General features: G+C 38.1%; 2 protein-coding genes across 2 annotated transcripts; one reads left to right on the top strand and one right to left on the bottom strand.

Annotated features, from left to right (window-relative positions):
- Positions 1-12,803: 12,803 nt before the first annotated feature.
- On the bottom strand, positions 12,804-19,718 carry LOC110737374 (histone-lysine N-methyltransferase, H3 lysine-9 specific SUVH1-like). The gene is made up of 2 exons (XM_021917727.1): positions 17,114-19,718; positions 12,804-13,196 (listed from the first exon to the last, which is right to left on the bottom strand). Exon 1 carries the CDS (start codon positions 19,235-19,237, stop codon positions 17,138-17,140), a length of 2,100 nt encoding a protein of 699 aa, XP_021773419.1. The 5' UTR covers positions 19,238-19,718; the 3' UTR covers positions 12,804-13,196; positions 17,114-17,137.
- A 1,730-nt stretch (positions 19,719-21,448) lies between these two features.
- Positions 21,449-22,822, top strand: LOC110737447. The gene is made up of 2 exons (XM_021917809.1): positions 21,449-22,024; positions 22,157-22,822. Exons 1-2 carry the CDS (start codon positions 21,449-21,451, stop codon positions 22,820-22,822), a joined length of 1,242 nt encoding a protein of 413 aa, XP_021773501.1.
- Positions 22,823-23,438: the final 616 nt, after the last annotated feature.

The following is a 23,438-nucleotide window of genomic DNA, read 5'->3' as shown; positions in this document are numbered from 1 at the left end:
ATATTGGATCCTCCAAACTCTCCCATTGATTCTGAATTCCGGCAATAAAGGCTTTGAAAGATCAACCTCAATGCTAAATCGCACATATTGGCCATGACTCATAGCTTCCTTGTTCTTATCAATACTTGACGACCTTCCCTATCTTCGAGCCAATTCTATGAAGAAACTTTTTGTCAATATATTCCACGGATAGCTGTGGAATTCTAACCCACGTAGTTAGATGCTTGATAGGAGTATCAGCTACAAAATTGGGCACCCATTTTCGGATAGTATGGTAACTATCACCACCGATCCAAGGACCTTGAGTTAACATAAAATTATAGTCCTCCATGTTTGTAAACCTTTTAATACTCATAACCAACATCAGTTAAAGTAATATCACCTTTCAAAATCCACTTGAGTCATAGCCCCTTAATTAATACTTCATTCCCTAATTTTTTTATCAAACAGCTTGATAATCAGGGCATTCAACCAAGGTTCCCTCAGGCGCCGCTTTTCCTCTTTTGATAACAGATTAGTAGGGCACATTTCATCATCTAATTCACAATCCTAAGGGATATCATTATCTGAATCAAGTTCATGATCCAGGAAACCCTCATACGTCGATTTTTATTCCTCTGAATTTCCTCTTATCATATTTCTATATGGAACATTTGATTTGCTCGGAGATTTTACCATTAGTGTGTCCTCCATGAAGGAGTCCATTTCCACATCCTCAGACCACGGCTCAACTCTAGAGTTGTCCATGGGAGAATTATCCGGTGTTCTTTTGAATTTTTTTTCGATCTTTGCATTAGGTCTTCTTCTTCCGACGAAAGTTTCTTTGCTCTTCTCTCGCTCTTTTTCTTGGTATTATATGTTAATATAATATCCGATACAGAGCTTTATGTGATTGAGTTGAATTTGTCAAAATATTATTCAAGTAGAATTTGTTTGGAATAAAAAAAAGTAAGAGTAGATAATATTTCTATTTCAGTATTTCTATTTAAGAAAGTGTTGCAATTAAAAAAAAATTGTTTTATAAAAAGTGTTGCAATTAAAAAAAGGAAAAATTTATTATAATAATCCCACCTTTAACCGGTGGTCATCTTCTTTTAATGGTCCTTAGTGACCTTTAACCTGAAGAATAGGTAATTTTTTTTACTCTCTTATCTCCATCATCTCCATAGTCAATTAGCCCCAATTTTCTCTCCTCCCCTCCCCTTTCCTTCCAATCCCTCCTTAATTTCTCTCTCTTCCTACAACAATGGTAGCAATGTACTTATATCTCAAGGAAATTCATTACTTTTAGCGTCGGTCGTCGGGCTTCAAGCAGTAAAATCAATTTCGCGGAGGAACGGATTTCGGGGGGTGAGGGTTTCGTGGGCTGGGTGGTTGGTCGGTCTTGGGTAGGAGTTTTGACTTTCGTGGGTGGTTGGTCGATCTTGGGTAAGGTTTTTCGTAGGTAGGGGAGGTTTGTTTGTAGGTGGAGGTGGCCAACCGTTTACGTGGGTAGGGGAGGACGACCGTTTACGTGGGTGGGGCTTTTGTGGTGGGTCAGTGAGGGGGAGTTTCGTGGGTCGGGTTTTACGTGTGGGTGCCCGATTTCAGTGGAGGAGGTGGCTGAGTGTTTGGTTTTTATTTTTTTATTTTTTTTATGAAGGTTTCACTGGCATTAATGGATTAATGGGAAAGAAAGGAAAGAGGAAAGGGGAATTAAGTTTTAATTTTTTTTTTTATAAATAAAAATTATATATTTGGACGAATCACAAAAGGACATGTGTTAGTTAACCTATTGATATGTCCATTTTATATAGTGTTTTACCCATGTCCCTTGGTCGTTATTAGTAGTGTTTTTGGCTCTTTCTGGCCACTTTTATTACTAATTTGTGTTTTCTAGTGTTTTCGTAGTTTTAGTGGTATTTTATAGGAAATTGCACTCTTGGAGCATTTTCCCGGGCTTTACGGATCAACTACGGAAGCTAGAAGGACATGACCACTTTTGGAGCCCAGGATCGGTGAGAGCCGGTGATTAAGGGCTCGGTAATTAGGATCCCGAGGTATTCGAACTGAGTGTTCAAGACCCAAAGGGGAAATCCAGATTGGGCCGAGAAATCAAGCCCAATCGAAGTCCAAGCCTCAAAGTGAAGTAAGCGCCCGATCGGGCAACCTCTAGCACGATCGGGCGCGGCAAGGCAATGGTGTTGTGCGTGCTATAGCGCGCCCGATCGTGCGAGCATCTAGCACGATCGGGCGATGCTGCTGGGAAGGAACGCGAAGAAAAAGGTGCGCCCGATCGGGCGGCCCTTTGCCCGATCGGGCGCGCGTTTTAAAAAGACTTGATTAATTTAGCCTTAATTTTTGTTTTAGAAAACGTTTAAGTACGATTTTTGTACGGATTTTAGATTATCTTCTTTCTTAGACTTTCTCTCTCTACTTAGGATTTTTCTCTCTCTTAACTCTTCTCTCAACTCTTGTTCTTGATTATTTCCATTAATACAGATTAGTTTGGTAACTATTTCTCTTCTCTTAATCTTAGTCATTTATTTTACCCCTTCCATCATGATTTGTTTTATTGCTTTGATTAGTTTAATTTCTACTATGTGTGAGTAGTTTTATTTCTAGGGTTTATGGGGATCCATAAATAATATGAAGGGGTAATTTGTTGTTGTTAATTATCAATGCTAGATTAATTTCCTATTGGTTGAATTAATACTCAGTGACTAGATTAGGCCTAATCTTTTATACATGAGTTTGACAATATTGATTCGAGATTCGACAGATGAGAATTGATGTTTAGGTCTAGTTTCAATAGGCAGGTTAATTTATAAATGGTTAGGTCGAGATTCGAAAGATGAGATTTAATACCGGTAAAGTAATTGTGTGATTATAATACGTAGCGAAAGCCCTTTATAATCTGATTAATATATGCATTGATGAATGATCATTATATTCTACCCTGAAATATTATTTATTGGTGAACCTATGCCCTGGCCTAGATCCTTTTATATATTATTTTATTTTCTCCTTATTCTTGATCACTATAGTTTAGTTTATTATTCAATTATAAATATTGGTTACCTAATAATTTAGATTATATTAGTTAATTAGGAATAGAAAGACTTGTTTCCCTGTGGAGTTCGACCCTACTTCCCTATCTACTTTAGTTAGAGGACTTAGGTATTTACTTTTGATTAGGGGATACGACTTTACCCTGTCAAAATTTGGCGTCGTTGCCGGGGAAACGGTTTTATTTTTATATCTGATTGTTTTTGTAGTCTAGATTATTTCCCTTTTGTCTCAGAGAGCGTTAGTTCTCTGAGACAAATCTCACATTTGCTTCTAGTGTTTGTTTATTCCCAGGTGTTCCAGATCAGGTTACATCCCATTCGATCCTTAGATCGAATGTTCCTTCCATAGACAGAAAAATTTCTACAAGCAAATCCTGGCGGATTCTTGTGATAATAACAATAATCACCGCGATCCTCCGACTGGTTCTAGCGATTTCGAGGCATCATCAGACGCAGAATCAGAGATGACGGCTCCAAAGAAGCTTAGTGATTATTCACAACCAAAGCTTACGGATTTTCCACATCTCACCCCTACTCCGGCTCTTGATGGGGTTCAATTCGAAATCAAGCCTCAATTTATAACGATGATAGAGAGGAAGCAATTTAGTGGAGCCAAGGGTGAATACCCGAACCTTCACATTGCCAACTATTGTCAATATTGTAACACCATCAGGCAAGCCGGGGTCACTCAAGACCAAATCAAGGAGATTCTCTTTCCCTTCTCTTTAACTGGAAAAGCTAAATTGTGGTTTAATGGCTTAAATAGAACTACTCTTGTTCTGAATTTCTATAACAAGTATTACCCTGCAGAGAGAACAGCCGTACTACGGAGTGCGATCCAAAACTTTGCCCAAGAAGCCGATGAATCTCTATATGAGGCTTGGGAGAGGTTTAAGGATTTACAAAGAGATTGCCCCCACCATAATTTAGCACAATGGCAGTTAATCCAAGCCTTTTATAATGGCCTTGGAAATTCCTCTCGAATAATTTTAGACTCTGCAGCTAGTGGGAGGTTTATGAATCTTGATGTTGAGGATGCAGGTCAGGTTATTGAAGACATGGCGATACACAATTCCCAATATGGGAACCCTAGAGGATTTGCTAACAAGGGGAAGCATAGTGTCGACTCTGTATCCTTTTTGCTAGCTCAACTAACCTCTATTTGCCAAAAATTAGATAATCTGAGCACTGCTAATGTAGCTAATGTTTCTGCGATTAATAATAATTCTAATGAGGTTTTCTGTGAAAATTGTGGTATTGTAGGTCATTGGGAGCAAGATTGCAGGAGTTACGTGGAGCAAGTTAATGCCTTCCAAGCTTATAGGCAGAATAACCCATACTCCAACACCTACAATCCTGGGTATCGGAATCATCCGTACCTTTCCTACCGGAGCACTAATGTTCAAAATCCACCACCACAAGAACCACAGGCACCACAGCAACAGCAGCAGAAATATTACCATCCTAATGCTAGTCAGAAGAACCAACCACAAAAAACCTCCTCATCTTCCGACCCTTCTCTGGTGGAAATTAGAGCTATGTTGGTTAATATGCAAAAGCACATGGAGAGCAGAGATGCGACAATTGATCAAATTCTAGCGCATAATAAAATTGTAGATAATCAAATTGCGCAACTCTCTGCTACCCTACAAGCCCGCCAACAGGGAGCTTTGCCGACACAGCCGACTAGGCCTACGGATCAAGCATTTGCAATTACTCTAAGGAGTGGTTCAAACTATGAAGGGCCCTCTATGCCCGGAGTTGATGCACCTGTTTTATTAAATAATGCTAATCTTGATTCCGTTAAACCAAACAATGTAGTTGATAGCCCTGCAGGGCTAAAAGATAATACTAACATATCTAATTCTATATTGCAGGGTACAACTCCAGAGAAGGTGGCTACTCCAGACAAGAGTAATAATGCTCCAAAGCCAGTTATCAAACTTCCATTCCCCAATAGTCAATTGAAGGCAAACTTGGATAAGCAGTTTGGTAAGTTCCTGGAGGTGATAAAAGATTTGAAGGTAACAGTTCCCTTTACTGAATTGGTCACACAAATCCCCTCGTATGCAAAAGTTATGAAAGAAATATTGACGAGAAAAAGGTCTATTAGTGAGGTAGAGATGGTAGCTTTCACTGTAGAGTGTAGTGCCGTACTTCAAAATAAGTCTCCACCTAAATTAAAAGATCCGGGTAGTTTTTATATCCCTTGTCATATTGGCAATCTCTTGATTGATAATGCATTATGTGATTTGGGTGCTAGTGTTAGCGTCATGCCATTATCTGTGTAAGTTGAATATGGGTAAATTAAAAGCTACCAATATAACTCTACAAATGGCCGACCATTCTTTCAAATACCCCTTAGGTGTTTTAGAGGACATCCCCCTTAGAGTAGGTAAATTTTATATACCTGTAGATTTTGTTTTCTTGATATGGCTGAGGATATGCAAACCCCAATTATTTTGGGTAGACCATTCCTTAACACTGCAAGAGCAGTCATAGATGTAAGAAGTGGGAAGTTAACATTATCAGTAGGGGATGATAAAGTTGTTTTTAATCTGAATAATGCCCCTAAAAGCTCCATAACTGAGGAGAAATGTTTCAGTGTTAATGTGGTTGAAAATTATTCTAACAAGCCCCAAGCTCTTGAAAAAGATCCCCTGGAGGCGGTATCTTGTGTTGCATCCTTTTTAGATGAGATAGACAAATGGCAGAAGGAAGTCAATGCAATAGAAAGAGCGCTTTACATTGTTGGTCTTGGTTTCGAGGATGAACAGGTGGAACCGATCGAGCAAGTTGTGTGAATCGAGCCTACGGTAAGTGTTCCTCCAGATCGAGTTGCAAGTGTTGAACGCAATGACAATTTGAAGCAACCTTCTATCGAAGAAGGAATTTTAGTGCATAGCATTGAAGATCCCCCAGTCCAAGTCAAGGAGGATCCACCAGATAAGGTGATTTGGCGTCCCACAAGGTATGTCAGGAAGCCGCATCGCAGCCTGAACACCGGTAGACCGGGTGATAAATCACCCGATCAAGAGTTAGGCCAAGGGTCCTAGATATTGTACTTGGTAAGAAGGTCGTGTGGGACCTAGATAAACCAGGGCTTTGCGGGAGGCAACCCGTATTTCTTGCTTTCTAGACTAGTTTTCCTTTTTATTTATTTTTATTTTATTTTAGAGAGGCGAGGAGAGTGAAATTTTACCGTTTATAAGTGTTTTTGTACAGGTATAGGTTTATGTACAGGTATAGGTTTAAGAGGTCGAAAGACTTAGAAAAATTTGAAGACGAAGAAAAAGGCCAAGGAAATCTGGCTGGGCACGGGCCCGATCGGGCGAGTAATAGGGCGAAATTTTCGTTCGTGTTCGCGCCCGATCGGGCGCGCAAGCAAGGCTTAATTCCAGCCTTAAATTCGCCCGATCGGGCGTCGCTGCCCAATCGGGCGCGCAAAGAGAGTTTGAAATCGAGAAAATTTTGCCCGATCGGGCGCAAATCGAGTGAAGGAAAGATATGTCGGGCGAAGCTCGCCCGATCGAGCGAGTAATAGGGCGAAATTTTCGTTCGTGTGGCGCGCCTATTTTGGCCGTCCCTTTAAACTTTTCCTCCTCTTTCTTTTCTCACTTTCTTCTTATTTCATATTTTTCTCCATTACTTTTTCTCTCTAAAACCTCCATTTTTACACCTTCAAACTCACTTATTTTTCAAGATCTTCTCCAATCCTTCCATCAAAACTCAAATTTTTTACATATTTTTAATCCTTTCATCTTTCTCTACAATCTACACCCAATTTCTACCATTTTCTCTCAATTTTCTCTAAACCCTAAGAGAGAGAAACCATTCAATTCCTATATTTTCTAATCTCAATGGCTTTCAAGAGATCAAGAACGGTAAGGGGGGAAAGCTCAAGGCAACAAGAGGCGAGAATTGACCCGGATTTGCAAATTCCGGGATGGGAGAGGGTGGTCATCACCACCCAAGAGCAAAAACAGAGGATGCTCAACCTCATTACGAGGCAGGTAATTCCTACTCGTTTTATTCATCACCCCACCCTCATTAGATTAGGAATTTATAAGCATGTAGAAAAATTGTTCAAGAGAGTTGGCATGAGTGGTTTCTTTAACATGCATTACGATACTTATGATTATTTAACCTTAGAATTCGTTTCTAGTTTTAATGTCATAAAATCAAATGCTTTAATTTCTCATGTTCAATTTCAATTATTTAATAATGATGTTATATTGACATTGAAAGAATTTGGTAAACTTTTTGAGTTGAAATCGGATAGGCTCCTTGAACCGCCCCAAGACAACATTGTCGTTGTCTATCAATCCCTTACGGGGGATCCCAATTTGAACCTCCAACATGCTAAGGGCACTTGGATACAACATCCCGTGCCAAAGATTTGGAAACGGTTTGTTGGCCTTACCATTTTTGGAAGGCATGAACCCGCCAATGTTAGGCGGGATAAGATTGAATTGCTAGGGTGATACATGATCCCTAGGAGTGAAAAGCTCAATATAGTCCACAAAATGGCCAACCACTTCCAACGGGTGGCCAATGCGGCCGAGGCGGGTAGGTCTAGGGTACCGATTTACTTTGGTGGCCTAGTTACACACATAGCGGTCAAACAACTTAGCTTTGTCCCTAACGATGACGGTAAGGTAGCCGACCCAACTATTATGGACCTACCCTATTTAGGTGACCTTAATTGGATTAGTGTCATGGGAGGGGAGACTTGGTGGGTGATTCAACGGGAATCAGGTAGGAGGGATAATGCTTTCACTTTACCCAACCCCACCTTGACCAAATTTGAGAAGGGGAAGCCTTCTTACACTTTCGAGCTTAACGGTCAAGGTGAGGTTCAACCACCTCACCCTTCACCTCAACCCCACCAGTCTCCCATTGACCACTCACCTCCTCACCATTCACCACATTATCCACCACCTCCACCCTTTACATACGATATTCCCACTTCCTCTACCAACTACAACATAGACCCCAACGCCCCTTATGACTTCTCGGCTTTTAGGAGCCAATTAGATAGGATTGAGATGGGGCAAGGGCGAGTTGAGGGTATGGTTAGAGATTTGGATACTAGAGTAGGGTCTCTAGATAGAAGGGTAGGGTATGTGGAGAGGAACCTAGGGAGGGGTTTATACTCCATGTATGATGACTACGCCCGTCGGAGGGCTATTCCCCCCGATTCACTTGTCCCTAATTGGCTCCAATATCCGCAAGGTGGATATACGAACCCAAGTGCCTTTGGTACCTACGTCGACTACTCATCGGTCCATGGTTATGGGACCAATGTACCTTTTGGTGGGCTTGGGGGGAATGTGGACCCTAACTACTTTGCAGGTGGTTCGGGTTATGGAGGTGGTGGCTCTAGCCATGGAGGAGCCGGTTCTAGCCACGGAGGGGGCTATTCGAGGATGGATGAGGATGAGGAGTAGGCTACTCTCCCAAGTCAATGAGGGCATTGCTTGATTTGGCTTGGGGGGGTGTTCTTTCGCTTGGTAATTCTCTTCCTTTTCTCTTTTTATTTGCTTTCTAGTATAGTTTTTATTGCTTTCCTAGTGTAATTTTTATTGCTTTCTTATATATGAAAAATACAAAAAATTGAAAAATAAAAAAATTCAAAAATACGTTCCAATGAATTATGAATCATACTTCCCTGTGCCCCATACTTGAGAAAATTTGTTTTGATTCTTGGTTTTTGATAATGAGCATTGTGGATTTGTTGGTCATGATTTGAAGTTTAATTGCTTGGATTCCTAAACATGAGTCAATTTTGCCAACTATTTGTGAATATAGTGCTTGACTAGTTGATTTGGTTAGGAAATGTGTGATAGTTCCATAATTCCTGGTATGTCAATGAATTTAGTATTGATTTGTAACTATGAGTAGTGTTTCATGACTTATTATTATGCACATGAGGAGGACAAAGGCGTTCACTCTTTTAGGTAGCCTTCAGAGTATTAGATACATTTGTTCCCTTCTTGTTACCCATGTTGTTGCTTGTGCCCTTTTATTGTTTATTTAGCCACATTACAAGCCTATATGAGCCCCAATGGTTACTAGTCCCAAGCTTGGCTTGGGGGAGCTATTAGTTGGTGAGGTGAGGGAGTTGTGGTGTGCATATCATTTGCACAATGTGGGAATAAAAGAAGAGTTATTTTTCTTTGATTTTTGATTGGAAAATATTGATATTGTGTTTCAAAGTTGAATTTTCCAATATGAGTTAAAAAGAAAAAAAAGAGCAAAAGAAAAAATTTCATTAATGCTCAAATGTTCTATTTGAAGGTTGTTCAAAGAAAAAGGAAAAAAAATAAGAAGAAGAAAAAAATTCAAGTAGAAAAAAAAAAAAGAATGAGTTCAAAGTTTTTTTTTTCACTCAAAGTTCTACATTATCATATTTTTTATGAGTGATTATTGTAAGTGTTGGGATTGTTTATGATGATTAAAGTTGTATTTGGTGGTTTTGTTGGAGTTAGTTATGTTGATGGAGATGTATGATCATCATTTATTTTGATCATGGGTTTATTAGGATTTGGCTCCCTTAATGCATAGCTTTTCTCTCACATAATCCCAAATTTATCCTAACTTTACCCTAGCCTTACATTAAAAGCTTTAAAGACCTTCCGACCTTGTGCATAGAAGTTATGTAAATGTGAAAGTGTTGTTTATCAATGCAAGTTATGACTTGACATATTTCGAGTCGACTAGTAGGATGAGCGTTCATTGTTTTTATACACACGAGAGTGTGAGTTGGGAGGGCATTGTTCACATTAAAGGGGTTGGTTGGAGAGCGATCGAGTACATCTTTTACTCGCCACATAAATTAGAGTTGAGTGTGTGAGCACTAGTCTTGAATTCTATATGCTCTTGTGGTTTGCTCTACTTGACAATTGTTGGGGAGGAAGGGTGATTAGATGAATAAGATTGATTGATATTGAAGCATGTTCATTAGATTTGCCTTGAATCGTTGGTGCTTGATTAGATTATTGGGGTGAAGTATGTTTTATATGTTCATTGATGAGCTCTTTGCTTAGGGACAAGCAAAGGTTTGGCTTGGGGGAGTTTGATATGTCCATTTTGTATAGTGTTTTACCCCCGTCCCTTGGTCGTTATTAGTAGTTTTTTTGGATCTTTCTGGCCACTTTTATTACTAATTTGTGTTTTCTAGTATTTTCGTAGTTTTAGTGGTATTTTACAGGATGCACTCTTGGAGCATTTTCCCGGGCTTTATGGATCAACTACGGAAGCTAGAAGGACATGACCACTTTTGGAGCCCAGGATTGGTGAGAGCCGGTATTTAGGCCGAGTGTTCAAGACCCGAAGTATAAATCCGGATTGGGCCGAGAAATCAAGCCCAATCGAAGTCCAAGCCTCAAAGTGAAGTAAGCGTCCGATCGGACAACCTCTAGCACGATCGGGCGCGGCAAGGCAATGGTGTTGTGCGTGCTATAGCGCGCCCGATCGTGCGAGCATCTAGCACGATCAGGCGATGCTGCTGGGAAGGAACGCGAAGAAAAAGGCGCGCCCGATCGGGCGCGCGTTTTTAAAAGACCTAATTAGTTTAGCCTTAATTTTTGTTTTAGAAAACGTTTAAGTACGATTTTTGTACGGATTTTAGATAATCTTCTTTCTTAGACTTTCTCTCTCTACTTAGGATTTTTTTCTTTCTTAACTCTTCTCTCAACTCTTGTTCTTGATTATTTCCATTAATACAGATTAGTTTGGTAACTATTTCTCTTCTCTTAATCTTAGTCGTTTATTTTACCCCTTCCATCATGATTTGTTTTATTGCTTTGATTAGTTTAATTTCTACTATGTGTGAGTAGTTTTATTTCTAGGGTTTATGGGGATCCATAAATAATATGAAGGGGTAATTTGTTGTTGTTAATTATCAATGCTAGATTAATTTCCTATTGATTGAATTAATGCTCTGTGACTAGATTAGGCCTGATCTTTTATGCATGAGTTTGACAATATTGATTCGAGACTCGACATATGAGAATTGATGTTTAGGTCTAGTTTCAATAGGCAGGTTAATTTATAAATGGTTAGGTCGAGATTCGAAAGATAAGATTTAATACCGGTAAATTAAATGTGTGATTATAATACGTAGCGAAAGCCCTTTATAATCTGATTAATATATGCATTGATGAATGATCATTATATTCTACCCTGAAATATTTTTTATTGGTGAATCTATGCCCTAAATCCTTTTATATATTATTTTATTTTCTCTTTATCCTTGATCACTATAGTTTAGTTTATTATTCAATTATAAATATTGGTTACCTAATAATCTAGATTATATTAGTTAATTAGGAATAGAAAGACTTGTTTCCCTGTGGAGTTCGACCCTACTTCCCTATCTACTTTAGTTAGAGGACTTAGGTATTTACTTTTGATTAGGGGATACGACTTTACCCTGTCACCTATTTAACCGGTTACCAACAGGTTAAGGACCATTAAAAGAATATGACCCTTAAAGATGGGATTATTAAATAATAATCAATAAGTGGAATTATTATCAGCGAATCGGCCAAAGGTGGGATTATTATAATCAATTTTTCCTTTAAGAAAAATAAATAAATATTAGGGGTATGCTTCAACAAAATTTGGGTGTCTTTGCTTTATTTTGAGTCTTTGTTTCATACCACCCACTCCGTCCCATAATATAATTCCTGTTTTTCTATATTAGAGATTCAAAATGTTGTTCCTGTTCTATTTTTTGATAATATGTAAAGATTATTATACCCTCACATTTTAAACTTTATTCTTGTATTTCCTAAATTACCATAGAATTTCGCACATGCCATGTACTTTTTTCCATTTTTTTCTCTCTAACTTTTGTTTATAATTGTACTTTTCACTTTATTAATGTAATTTATTTACTTTTTATTCCTATTTCTTAAATGCCGTGAAAAACACAAACATGAACTATATCATAGAACGGTGGGAGAACTATATATATATATATTATAAAAGAATTTTCACTGACATGATTTGTTTCGAGGGGGAGCTCTTGCTTTAGTTTTTTCCGTATTTTTATTTTCTTTTTGTAAAAGAACTAGGAGACATTTCTTCAAGGTACTATGACTACTATCCAAATTTAATTTTGTGCTCCTGTTATTACTTGCTTGATTGAGTGGAAACGGTGTGAGTTGTGAGGGTGATTGTTTGGTGCAAAAACTCCAACATTTAGAGTGGTTTTGGCTTCAAAAAGTGTTGACAATTACATACAAAGAAAACTCGAATATGATTTAAGAAGCAATATCATCAGTTCATCTAACGTGCAAGGTGCAACCAAGTCGCAAATCTAGGTTATGTCTCAAGATAATAGAGATATAGATACAATGATATACTCGCAAGTAACCAGCTACCAGTGCCATAAGTTACATAGTGATTGACATACTACTATTACTAGTATATGCTGTATATCTCATCAACTTACATCTCGGAGGTATAGTAAAACCCTTATTGCTATTGAAAATCACTCATTATCAATTTCCCAATCAGTAGCAGCACTCTTCAGATTCTTGCAAAATCCAAAAACACATGGAGTTTGTATTCATGATAGACCATGAAATTCATCCATCCACTTCTGTTTCAAGGCTTTCCACAACAAAGACAACCTCATATGCGAACAAACCAAGAACCCAAACACACCTGCTGACTGATTTCTGATTCTTCGTCCAAATTCAAACAGCCAATCATATAGTCAAGAACAAAAGACAACAATAATTGAAAACAAAGTCAAAACACTGCATATTATCATAAAATCCCAAAAGCCCATCTGCCAAGGACGCATTTACAGTACAGGGAAAAAAAGTTCAGCTAAGATGACGGCCAAATATGGGCTTAATCAGAAAGCTAATAGGTTGCCAGGATATGAGCTACCGGCACCAACAAACTATAGCTACAGCTACATTACATAAACTAACATAATGATATACATATCTTCGACAAGAACTTCAAAAGCTACGATACTACAAACTAAACTACTCTGAGCAGGAAAGAGGATAGAAGTCAGGAAGCACATTGAGAATATCGGCAGCACAAAGCATTTGATGATGACAAAACTGAACCTCTGTCACAGCAGATAATTACATCCCAGTGAGTGGAGCTGCTTCCAACCTGTTAACGTGTAGTTGCAGAGTTATTGTGGGACATATCAAATGGAGAGTGATCAATAGAAGATCCGACATTAGACCAACAAAAAAAATGAATGCAGCTTTATCAAATTCACAGCTAGGTATCCATAAAAAAAATATTAAAAGTCTCATGTGGCAGGACACTGAATTCCCAAGGTATCGCTAGACTGCATTCTCCAATTTTAACCAAAAAACACATACCACATACAACTTTCAACAAACTGGCAATTGCATCAACAGCTACACAATTAAAATGACAAACAGCTTGTTAAAAGCTAGGTGATTTTTAAGCCTGCAAGCCATGTTCATCTTTCAAAAATTAATATACTACTATAAGCCATGTATATTAAAGTAATCTTCAAGAAAATAGTCGATAAGTCAAAAGTTTTCATAATACATCACATTTTTTACATAAAATAATTATTGTTCAATAAGACAAATGCTTGTCATCCCAGTGCAATAACTTAAATTAATGTGTTTAGGAAAGAATTCAGAAGGGAAAGTCTTTGTTTTTTGTTTTTTTGTTTTTTTTTTTTGGAGGAAAGTAAAACCTAAATTACTGGACCTATTATAGTATTTTAATAATTTAATATAAAGAACTTGAAAAAAAGAGAGCTAAATTATGCAACATTAGTAACAGAGAAGAGTTATCATTGAGTGATAGCCTATCAAGGTAGTTTACAATAACAACCCAATAGTTCAGGTGCGTAGAATCTACAACTAGATTCAGACTCCCAACTTACAAGTCCTTGCATCATCCCCATAATCAATTAAATGTGGTCTAAAAATTCTCTCTTTCTTTTGGGTCTTACAAAATAACAAGGTTGTCAATATCTCTTTGAGATTTGCCTCAAAAGCAAAGAGTTAAGTGATCAAATTTGCCCAAAAGCTTTTAAAACAGCGAATGTATATATCTAACATGAGCACACAACAAACAGCTATGAGGCTATGAAACATATAGGACCCTGAAAATCGATATAGCTATTAAGAGGAAAGCAAGCATAATTACCTATAAGTTACCCAAACCAAAAATGAACTAACTAAATTCATCATCACTTTTCTTGCATATATAAATACACCAAAAAAAACCCACAGGATATACGTCGTATTTAAATTTCCAGTAAGCTACACTTATTGCTCACCCCTAACATGACCTTAATATTCACAAAACACAAAAGAAACTTCATAGGTCCAACTTCTGTCACAGTTACAAATACACTCAGCATTGGGCAAGAGTCAATATATGAAGTCAACATGGAAAAATGAGAGTTTAGCAATAACATGATGGAGAGAAGCAGTGAACATCACCATACGAGCTAAAATATGCCAACATTACAAATATATTTTGAGAAGCGGTTCCTCATCTGCACCGTGATGCCTTAGGCAAATAAAAATTAAATAAATAACATAGGGAACCGACCAATGACTGGGCAACACCTCACCAACCATCATGTGCTCAAGAACTAAAAGTAAAGCATCAACGGGCTTTTTGGTAAAGTATGATTCAAAAGCGGGGAAAGTAATCATACCCTTTGTTCTTCAGTTGATGCTTATGTTTTGGTTATCCCTTAAGGATTTTCAATTCCCCGAAAATTCTCTATAGGTTTGACAACCACCATAACCATCCTAAGTTCCTAACTCCCCCCTCCCTCCAAGATTCCACCTGCACCAACCTAAAGATTTCCAATTCTCCTAAAGTTCTATACTTTTGACCATCAACATAGCCATCATAACCCCCCAAGCCACAGCAACTCCCCCGCCCCCACCCCCCCCCCCTTTCTCTCCCAAGATTCCACCCACACCAACCTAAAGATTTTAAATACCCCTAAAGTCCTGAAGTTTTGACCATCAACATAGCAATCATAACCCCCCAACTCCCCAAGCCACGGTGCTGGCTGCTCTCCACCACCAACCCAGCAGCCTCATAACGCGCCACCACTGGGTACCTTGCCGGCTACCGCCATCTCAACCAACAACCTCAGGTAATATCCGCCCCAATACCACACTCCCTTTACTGCAACAATCAAACAGTAAATAAAGGCAGCATCTTTTTTATAACATTTCAGCTTCTGCAGAGATCCACAATAATTCGAAATTTCTCTTCAAAACAAACAAAATTGACCCCAAAAAATTCAGCTTTCAACTTAAAAGGGCAGAAAATAACATCAGAACCATCAAACCACAAAATGTAAGTTAGGACCATTGAAAACCACAAAGATACATAATCCAAAAACCCCGTGATATGACTTCACATTGCCATTTGACCAATTCAGAACATCAAAAGCAGCTTTAATGTGGCGATAGTTGAGAACCGGGAATGGAACAGCAGTATGGAGGTCTTAATTTAGATATGGTCATTAGGTGGTATGGCAGTGTAGCGATGGATAGGCATATAGTGGTGAATATTCTTGGTAGGGAAGAGAATATGGAGGATTTATTGGACTGAGAAAACCGGAAAACAGAAAATAGAGATCGACAGGTTTCATTATAACTCATCTACTAAACATAACTATAGAATATTGAAACACTATCTCTTAGCCAGCAATATAAGAGAAATATCACAAGATTTTTCGTATCTTATTTTATCCCTTTTTTTTAAAATTCCACTCCTTACTCGGGTCATGGAGAAAACAGCCCTTAATCTACTTTCAGAGAGACTTTCCTATTAAAGAGAAGTTGCCTAACAAAATCATAATAATTTCTTTCTTATACCTCATTGTTCCAAATCTGAACTGAGCCAAATAAGGTTCTGAATATTATTTAAATTCATTAGGCAATGCCCCTCCAAGGCAAAAAAAAAAAAAAAAAAAAAAAAAACGTTCTGCCTTATCAAGATGGACGTACGGGCCATATTAGGTATTCCCAAACCCGAAGCAAAATGCCCCAGTACCCAACATGTTGATAGAAATAAATGTAAAAATAATTAAAAGTCCAAAGTCACTCCAAGACAGAAAAGTGAATAACGGAGCTGAAAAGAAAAGGGATGTTTGGTCAATTAGCTCAATGTCAACAAATTTGGAAAACAAGGCTAGTATCATATAGGGTAAACTGAAACCACAAGTTGTCCATGAACGTCCAAGTATTTTTCAGACCAAACCTTATGCACCATTGAATAACAACCTATATCCCCTCCATCAAATTGTCACACTAATAACCAAACACAAATTAAACTCCCAATACCTCAAATGTCAATATCACACTATCACTAAATTAACTGCTGAAATTTTTTGCCTCAATATCCACTGTTTACTTTTCATGTCTTCTTTCCCATGCTCCTTTCTTGTCACCAAGAAGCTTTCCCCCACTGTTTTACTAAGGATGTATTCTAAGAAATTAGAAAGTCACTAGCAGGTGTTAGGTAGGGGACAAAGCTATAGGGTCATAGTTCTTGGTGTATCAAATGCTAAAATGCATCATGCAAACACCTATAAAGAAACAGCCAAACCCCTGAAGGTGACTCTCAGAGCATTATCTACATTAGAATTTGGTGAGCACATTGACTTCAACATCAAATATACTTCAAAAATGGCATAATAACATTGACACTTCGCACAACAACAGCATCTGTATGACCAGTACTATCGAATAGAGGAAAGATCATGATCAAAGACTCAATTGAGAAGAATATAATCTCCCAATCTGTTCATTGTATCATCTAATCTTAGAATAGCCACAAACCATAGCTCTGCTGGAGGCCACAACACTCATAACAGATGTATTGGTGAAAGGAATAACAAACAGATTTAGTCTCTTTAAGTTGCTAAACAGCTTATGACCTAGATGATAGAACCGAGAAACGCTTTCCTATGGGTCCAACAATACAAGACTTTGTAATAGAACGAATTAATCTGATAAGACAATATAAATTTCTAGTACTTTATGGTAAAATGGCATGCATACCTGCAGTTAACACCATAAGAAGTGTCAACCAAAATAGCCTTTGCATTTTGGTGAGCCACAATAGCACCGCTTCCTCCTACTTTCGGACTGAGATATACCATAATCATAAGTGAGTTCAGTCATGGGAGGAATGTGTCGCATCGCATAGAATGCAATATGAATTTGGGACTCCCCATTCTGCTCATACACAATAGGCTGCCAGAAAACAGTAGGAGAACAGCTGTGGTTCATAAAACGAGAAACATTCCCAGAATCTTTGGCACTAATGATCAATGGAGCAGGAATGTCATAATCCTCACTCAATTCAGCCGTATCCTCGCCCACCAATGGAGGATCATAGTTCCACTTAAATGATTTATCGAATTCACGACTAGTATCGAAAACATAGTCACCACCATCACTACTTTCATCCCTATCATATTTGGCTTTGTCAATCACTTCACCAGCATATTCACAAATGAAAGTCCCAGATCGAATAGCATCCCAAGAGCGCAAGCCCCAACCTTTATCCTTAGTCTTAAAAACCTCCAGTCGCACCTTCAAACCACTCTGTGACACTCTGTTCTTGCAATTAGGAAAGCATGGACACGACGGTCCACACTCGTAAACAAGCGATTTCCTGCTCACAAACACCCCATTCATAGTATACGGGAAATCACCGCCATTCTTACGAATACAAGAGCAGTTAAGATCACCTGCAGCACAAGCACTATGGCAATTACACCCATAAGTAGGCTCAGACAAGTTAAGGGACTTTGTATACTTAACTGAGCGTAGATAGGTGAAGTAAGGAGGCCCCTTTTCGTTGTCGAAATCATTAACAAGCGATACAGGCAGACTTTCAGCGCCTGAAGTAAGGTCAGGAAGAATCAAACCCGGCCTCGACGACACACTTTCTTTCCATTTCAAAATAGATTGCCAAACTCCAAAACCTGGAGACTGCCCAGGTATCCTGACCATCCTATACTTGAAAAGATTAGCACCCGATTTCGCCTTCTCAATCCAAGACTCCTGAATAGTATAAAGCCCATCATAAACATATATCTTCATGGAAGGATTCGAAGTATCCCTGATACCTCTAATCACCCTAATTTGATTCCCTCGTCGAGAACTCTTATCCAAAGCAAGATTCCCCCTTTCTAGCTTCTGATCAGAAGCTGCTTTACCACTGTTATTGTAATTCCCACCACCATGACCTGAGTAAACCAAAACATCCTGATCTTCAGCATCATCGTCGTATCCGCCAGACGACACAATGCTGACAGCAAGTGGTTCATCTTCAGCATCAGTCTTAACAGTCATGTAATCAATACCAGCCATTGAAGGTGCATGCAACCCCACAACACAAAGTTCCATTCGGAAAAAGAAAATGTCACCAATCTCAAGCCCAGGAACAGCACCAATTCTCTTCCTACTATTTGTCCTAAACCCAGCAGTCATCAAAATGTTACCAGCTTTCAAATCAGCACGCTTAATCAACCCCGTCGAAGCCTCCTTCGAATCCTCAAGCTGGCTTAACCGCCTCCGAACACCATCAAACTTCATAATAACATAATTAACAACTTCCCTGTTACCATCCTCCCTTTGCACTTGAGGCAAACCAACCACATTTGCCAAATTCGGCTTCCGGATACCACCGGAAGCAGCAGCATTCTCCATCTTTCTAGCCTTCCTCCGAGCAGCCGCCTCAGCAGGGGACAGACCCTTAGTACTAGCTGCCCGTTTCTTGCTCCCAGACGCGGTACCAACACCGCCATCTCCAAAATTTATATCCCTCGAAGCCTCCATAGAAGACCCCGTATCGCCATTCGAAAAATGACCACCCACTTGAGGAGTCCCAAATGACCTCAACGGCACCGCGGCAGCAGGGGTGGCATAACCACCAGCACCATCCTGGTTCCTCGCCTCGCCCGCGGCTTGGCTACCGGGTGGACCCATGCTAAATGGGTAAAAGGGGGTGAACCCAGATGGGAAAGGACCAAAAGGGGATGAACAAACAAAAGGAGGAGCCTGAGGTGGGTTCGGAAACATGGGTACCAAAGTTCTCAAGGGTTTCACATCTAAAACCCTTGATTTATCGAATGAAGGTTGAGATTGTGTGCTTGGACCAGAAACACCGTCCATCTTTAACAATTAAATTCGAGATTTTACTAGATTAAATTACAATGGAAAACAAAGGGGTTAGAGTATAATTTACAGCGAATTACAAAAAGGAGATAAACCCATTTGAAGATCCATTGATTCGAAAAGGAATTTGGATCGAAGCTGGTGATTTGGCTTCAGGCCAATCAGTCATGCAAAATCAGATCTAGGGTTTATATGAGAAGAGAATTGGGGAAATGGGGATTTTTGTAGAGAGAAATATATTGGGAATTGTAAAGAACATAAATGAAGGAAATTGAGTGTGGAATTTGAGAAATGGAGAGAGAAAATCGCCGGAGAGAGAAGGGCCGGAAATCGGTGACTGGGGAAAGTGATTTGTGAGAAGAAAGGGGGAAAGGGAGGAAATAATAACGATTTAAGATAGTAAAGCAAGTACATTAGAATAATTAGATAAATCTACTGTATCAATCGATCTATCTACTCCCTTTTTTTTCCTATGTAACTGACTTTTTTTTTTCCCTGAAAGAATGTAATTGACTTTAATTTAAACATACCTTTTGTTGTAGCAAATAAACCCCATAACCTAAGACTTAAGTGCAAATCAACCCCTTTAGAATTAATCGAAGCAAATCAGCCCTGCACCTTTAGAGAACGTGTAATTAGCCCATACATTGTATATTCTGGCCATATATAATCGGAAAATTTTAATTTCGCCGGAATACCACTATAATTTTACCATTATACTATCCTTAAACCATTGAGATACAACCCTTGTATATTTGAAGTACGTTATTTATAACTTACATACAATAACCCTATAATGAAATTAAAAAATACATCCAAAAAAAAAGTGAACTACATGAACAGCAGCTCCACGTTCAAGCACAACGCTCTCCAAAACATCTCAACTCTCTTCCATGGCTTCCTCTGCAGGTAACTTTGATTTCTCTCTCATAATATAAACCATGATTAAAACCTAATTTTAAATTGTACCTGTAGAAACAATGAAATTCAGATTATTCAAAATTGCATTTGAAAATAATTTAATAATAGATAATTCCTATAAGCAACAACAACAAAGTTGAATGCAATTGTCACAATTGTATGTGTTTTATGGAGAACTGAATGTTATTATGAAGTCCCTTAATTATTATTTTTTCTGGTGCAGTACATCCAAATATAATTAATCTCAAATGCTTTCATGGGGGAAATTAGTTGACGGGAGAGAATATGTGATTTATGTGGGTGGTTCTTGTATTGAAGGAGAAATTGACATATGTAAATTTGATTTTAGAATGGCCAAAAAACTGATTGAGGTGTTAGGTTACTCTTATGATTATGTTGACATCTTGTATCTTGTGAAAAAAAGAGGCCTTCAAATTTTATGTGATGGCGAAACATAAGAGGAACTTCGTGTTGAAGGGGTTACACATGGGGCTATGGAGTTCTATTTCCATCATTCTATTGAAGAAGGTGATAATGAAGAACTTTTATAATATTCATCGAAAATAAAAGTTGATTATTCAGGGGAACTTAATAGAAAAACTACAGAAGTTCCTGTGGAAATTATAGACTATGATCAGAATGATGAGGAGTTATATGGGAGTGAACCTGAAAATATAATCGAAGATGTTGAAGCTGGAAGTAGCGATGACGAGTTTATTGATGTCCAAATAAAGAAAAAAGAATGGGTCACTAAAAGAAACAATTCTGGAAAAAAAAAAGAACATGGAGGAAAAGAAATTTGAGAAGGTTAGTATAGATCACAATGGGGATATAGAAAAAAGTGGACAAGCAAACAAGCCTGCAAAAGCAAAGGATAATTATTGGGGTGTAGATGAATATGTAGAACAAGATGAGCATGGCATGGATGGAAGTGAAATAGATTCTGAGGATGAAATTCCACTTAGTCGTAGCGATGATTAGGAGGATCCTGAAGTTCTACAGATATGTGATTGGCCTCTATATGATCCTAATACTCCATTTGGATCTGTTCAAATAGAGCTAGGGCAATTATTCCAAAATGTAGACGTATTAAAAAAAGCACTCATCCTATATAGTTGCCAAACCCATAGGGCATGGAACTATTGCCATAATGAACCGCAAAGACTACTTCTGAAATGCAAGTTTTATGAGAGTGGGTGTCGTTGGAAGCTAAGTGCGAGGTATACAAAAGAGTTTGGTTGTTTACAAATCCGATTTTAAAAAGATGTTCATAATTGCACACCCACTATGAAGAATAAAAGGGTACATGCAAACTTTCTTGCTGAGGAATACCAAGAAAAGCTTCTAAAACATCCTACTTGGAAGCTAAAATTGTTTGTTCAGGATGTAGAAGACACATATGGTGTGAAAATTAACAGGTGGCAAGCTGTAAGAGCAAAGAAATATGCCTTGTCTGCATGTGCAAAGGTTGTTGAAAAACAATATGAATTTCTCAGAAGTTATATGCATGAATTGAAGACTTCTAATGTAGGTACTAGCGTGTTCTTATCTTTAAAACCACACATTTCACGTTCAGAACCTCAATTTCATATGTTCTACATCAATTTTGCTGCTTTGAGACAAGGATTCCTACATGAGTGTAGAAAGGTTCTCGGCCTTGATGGAGCATTTCTTAAAGGATATTGTAAGGGTGAGCTTCTTAGTGCCACATCAAGGGATGCAAATAATCAAATGTTTCCGATCGCTTGGGCAATTGTAGAGACTGAATCCAAAGAAAGTTGGTCTTGGTTTCTTAAACATCTTATAGAAGATCTTGAAATGCAAGATGGCAAGGGATGGACTTTGTTATCAGATCAACAAAAGGTATGTTTAAATTTAAGTTTAACTCTTCATTAGTTAATCTAAATTTTATGTTTAAAGGTATGTTTATTTTTTGGAGCTTCCATAGTCATGGTTAAGTTCATTTTTGTACATCTAATATAGTGTCTATCATAGGGATTATTGTCTTTCATACCACAACTTCTCCCTAAAGTTGAGCACAGGTTATGTGCTAGGCACATATTCACAAATTGGACCAAGATTATCAAAGGGGCACCTTTACACAAACTATATTGGAGGGCTGTGAAATCATATACTCAAATTGACTTTGAAAATGCTATGAAGGAACTACAAAAGCAAAGTTCAAAAGCTTATGAGGAGATGTGTGCAAGAAATGTGAAGAATTTTTGCAGATGCTTTTTTAAGACTTGGGCATGTACTGATGTAACTTGTAACAATATGGCGGAAACATTTAACTCATGGATCCTTGAAGCTAGGGAAAAACCAATATTAACAATGCTAGAAGAAATAAGAAGACAAGTTATGTCTAGAATGGTGGATAAGAAAGAGCAAGCAGCTAAATGTGTTAGCATTGTTACCCCTAGAGTTCGATTGAAGTTAAATGATTTCAGACAAGCTATCAGAAATTGGAGGCTTATCGAGGCCAAAAAAGATGCATACGAGGTGCAACATACTCATAACATCAACATATCATATGCAGTTCGATTAGATAAAAAGAGTTGTGCATGTAGATATTGGGATTTGAATGGGATCCCATGTGAGCATGCAACAGCTGCATTATGTGCTAAAAATGAAACCCCCGAGAATTATGTAGCTTGTTAGTACAATAAGGACACATACGAAGCTGCATATTCATTTTCTTTGGAACCCATTAATGGACAAGCACTATGGAAGAAAATTGATGAAGGTCCAATCTTACCAAGTGACCCCCGAGTGAAACATGGGAGACCCGCAAATAAGAGAAAGAAGGCATATGGAGAAGGTAAACGGAAAACACATTTGTGTAGGGTTGTTAAAAGTGGTAAACGATTGTGCTCTAATTGCAAAGAACCTGGCCATAAAATTACAACATGCCCACAAAGAGTTAACGGTGCTACACAAAAGTGACATATTGCTGATGCAACATCTTAGTTAGTACGAGTATTGGTAATTGGTATGCTTCTATATGAGACACAATTTTGGTCTTAGTTACTCTATTGTGTTAAATTGTAATTTTTTTAAATTTAATTTTTTTTTTTTGGAATAAAGTGTGTTTAGTGTAATTGATTTAATATTTATTGGTTATAGACTAAACAAATTTAATTTAGTGACTATTCCAGAAACTATCTTACAACAAGATGCAAAATAAAATGGGAAGTTTTCCATACATACCCAAAAAAATTACTGATAATTATCATCCATATTCTAATATAATGCTTCAATCAAGTTTTAGACATGA

The sequence above is a fragment of the Chenopodium quinoa genome, unplaced genomic scaffold (genome assembly GCF_001683475.1).
Source record: "Chenopodium quinoa cultivar QQ74 unplaced genomic scaffold, ASM168347v1, whole genome shotgun sequence".
NCBI lineage: Eukaryota > Viridiplantae > Streptophyta > Magnoliopsida > Caryophyllales > Amaranthaceae > Chenopodium > Chenopodium quinoa.
The sequence above is the reverse complement of the archived record's forward strand: the minus strand, read 5'-3'. Positions and strand labels throughout refer to the sequence as shown.

Excerpts from the sequence above, each read along its gene's own strand:
- LOC110737374 (XM_021917727.1), bottom strand. The coding sequence starts at position 19,237 with ATGGACGGTGTTTCTGGTCCAAGCACACAATCTCAACCTTCATTCGAT.
- LOC110737447 (XM_021917809.1), top strand. The coding sequence starts at position 21,449 with ATGAAGAATAAAAGGGTACATGCAAACTTTCTTGCTGAGGAATACCAA. Across the intron at positions 22,025-22,156 it reads TGTTATCAGATCAACAAAAG|GGATTATTGTCTTTCATACC; the intron begins GTATGTTTAAAT and ends TGTCTATCATAG.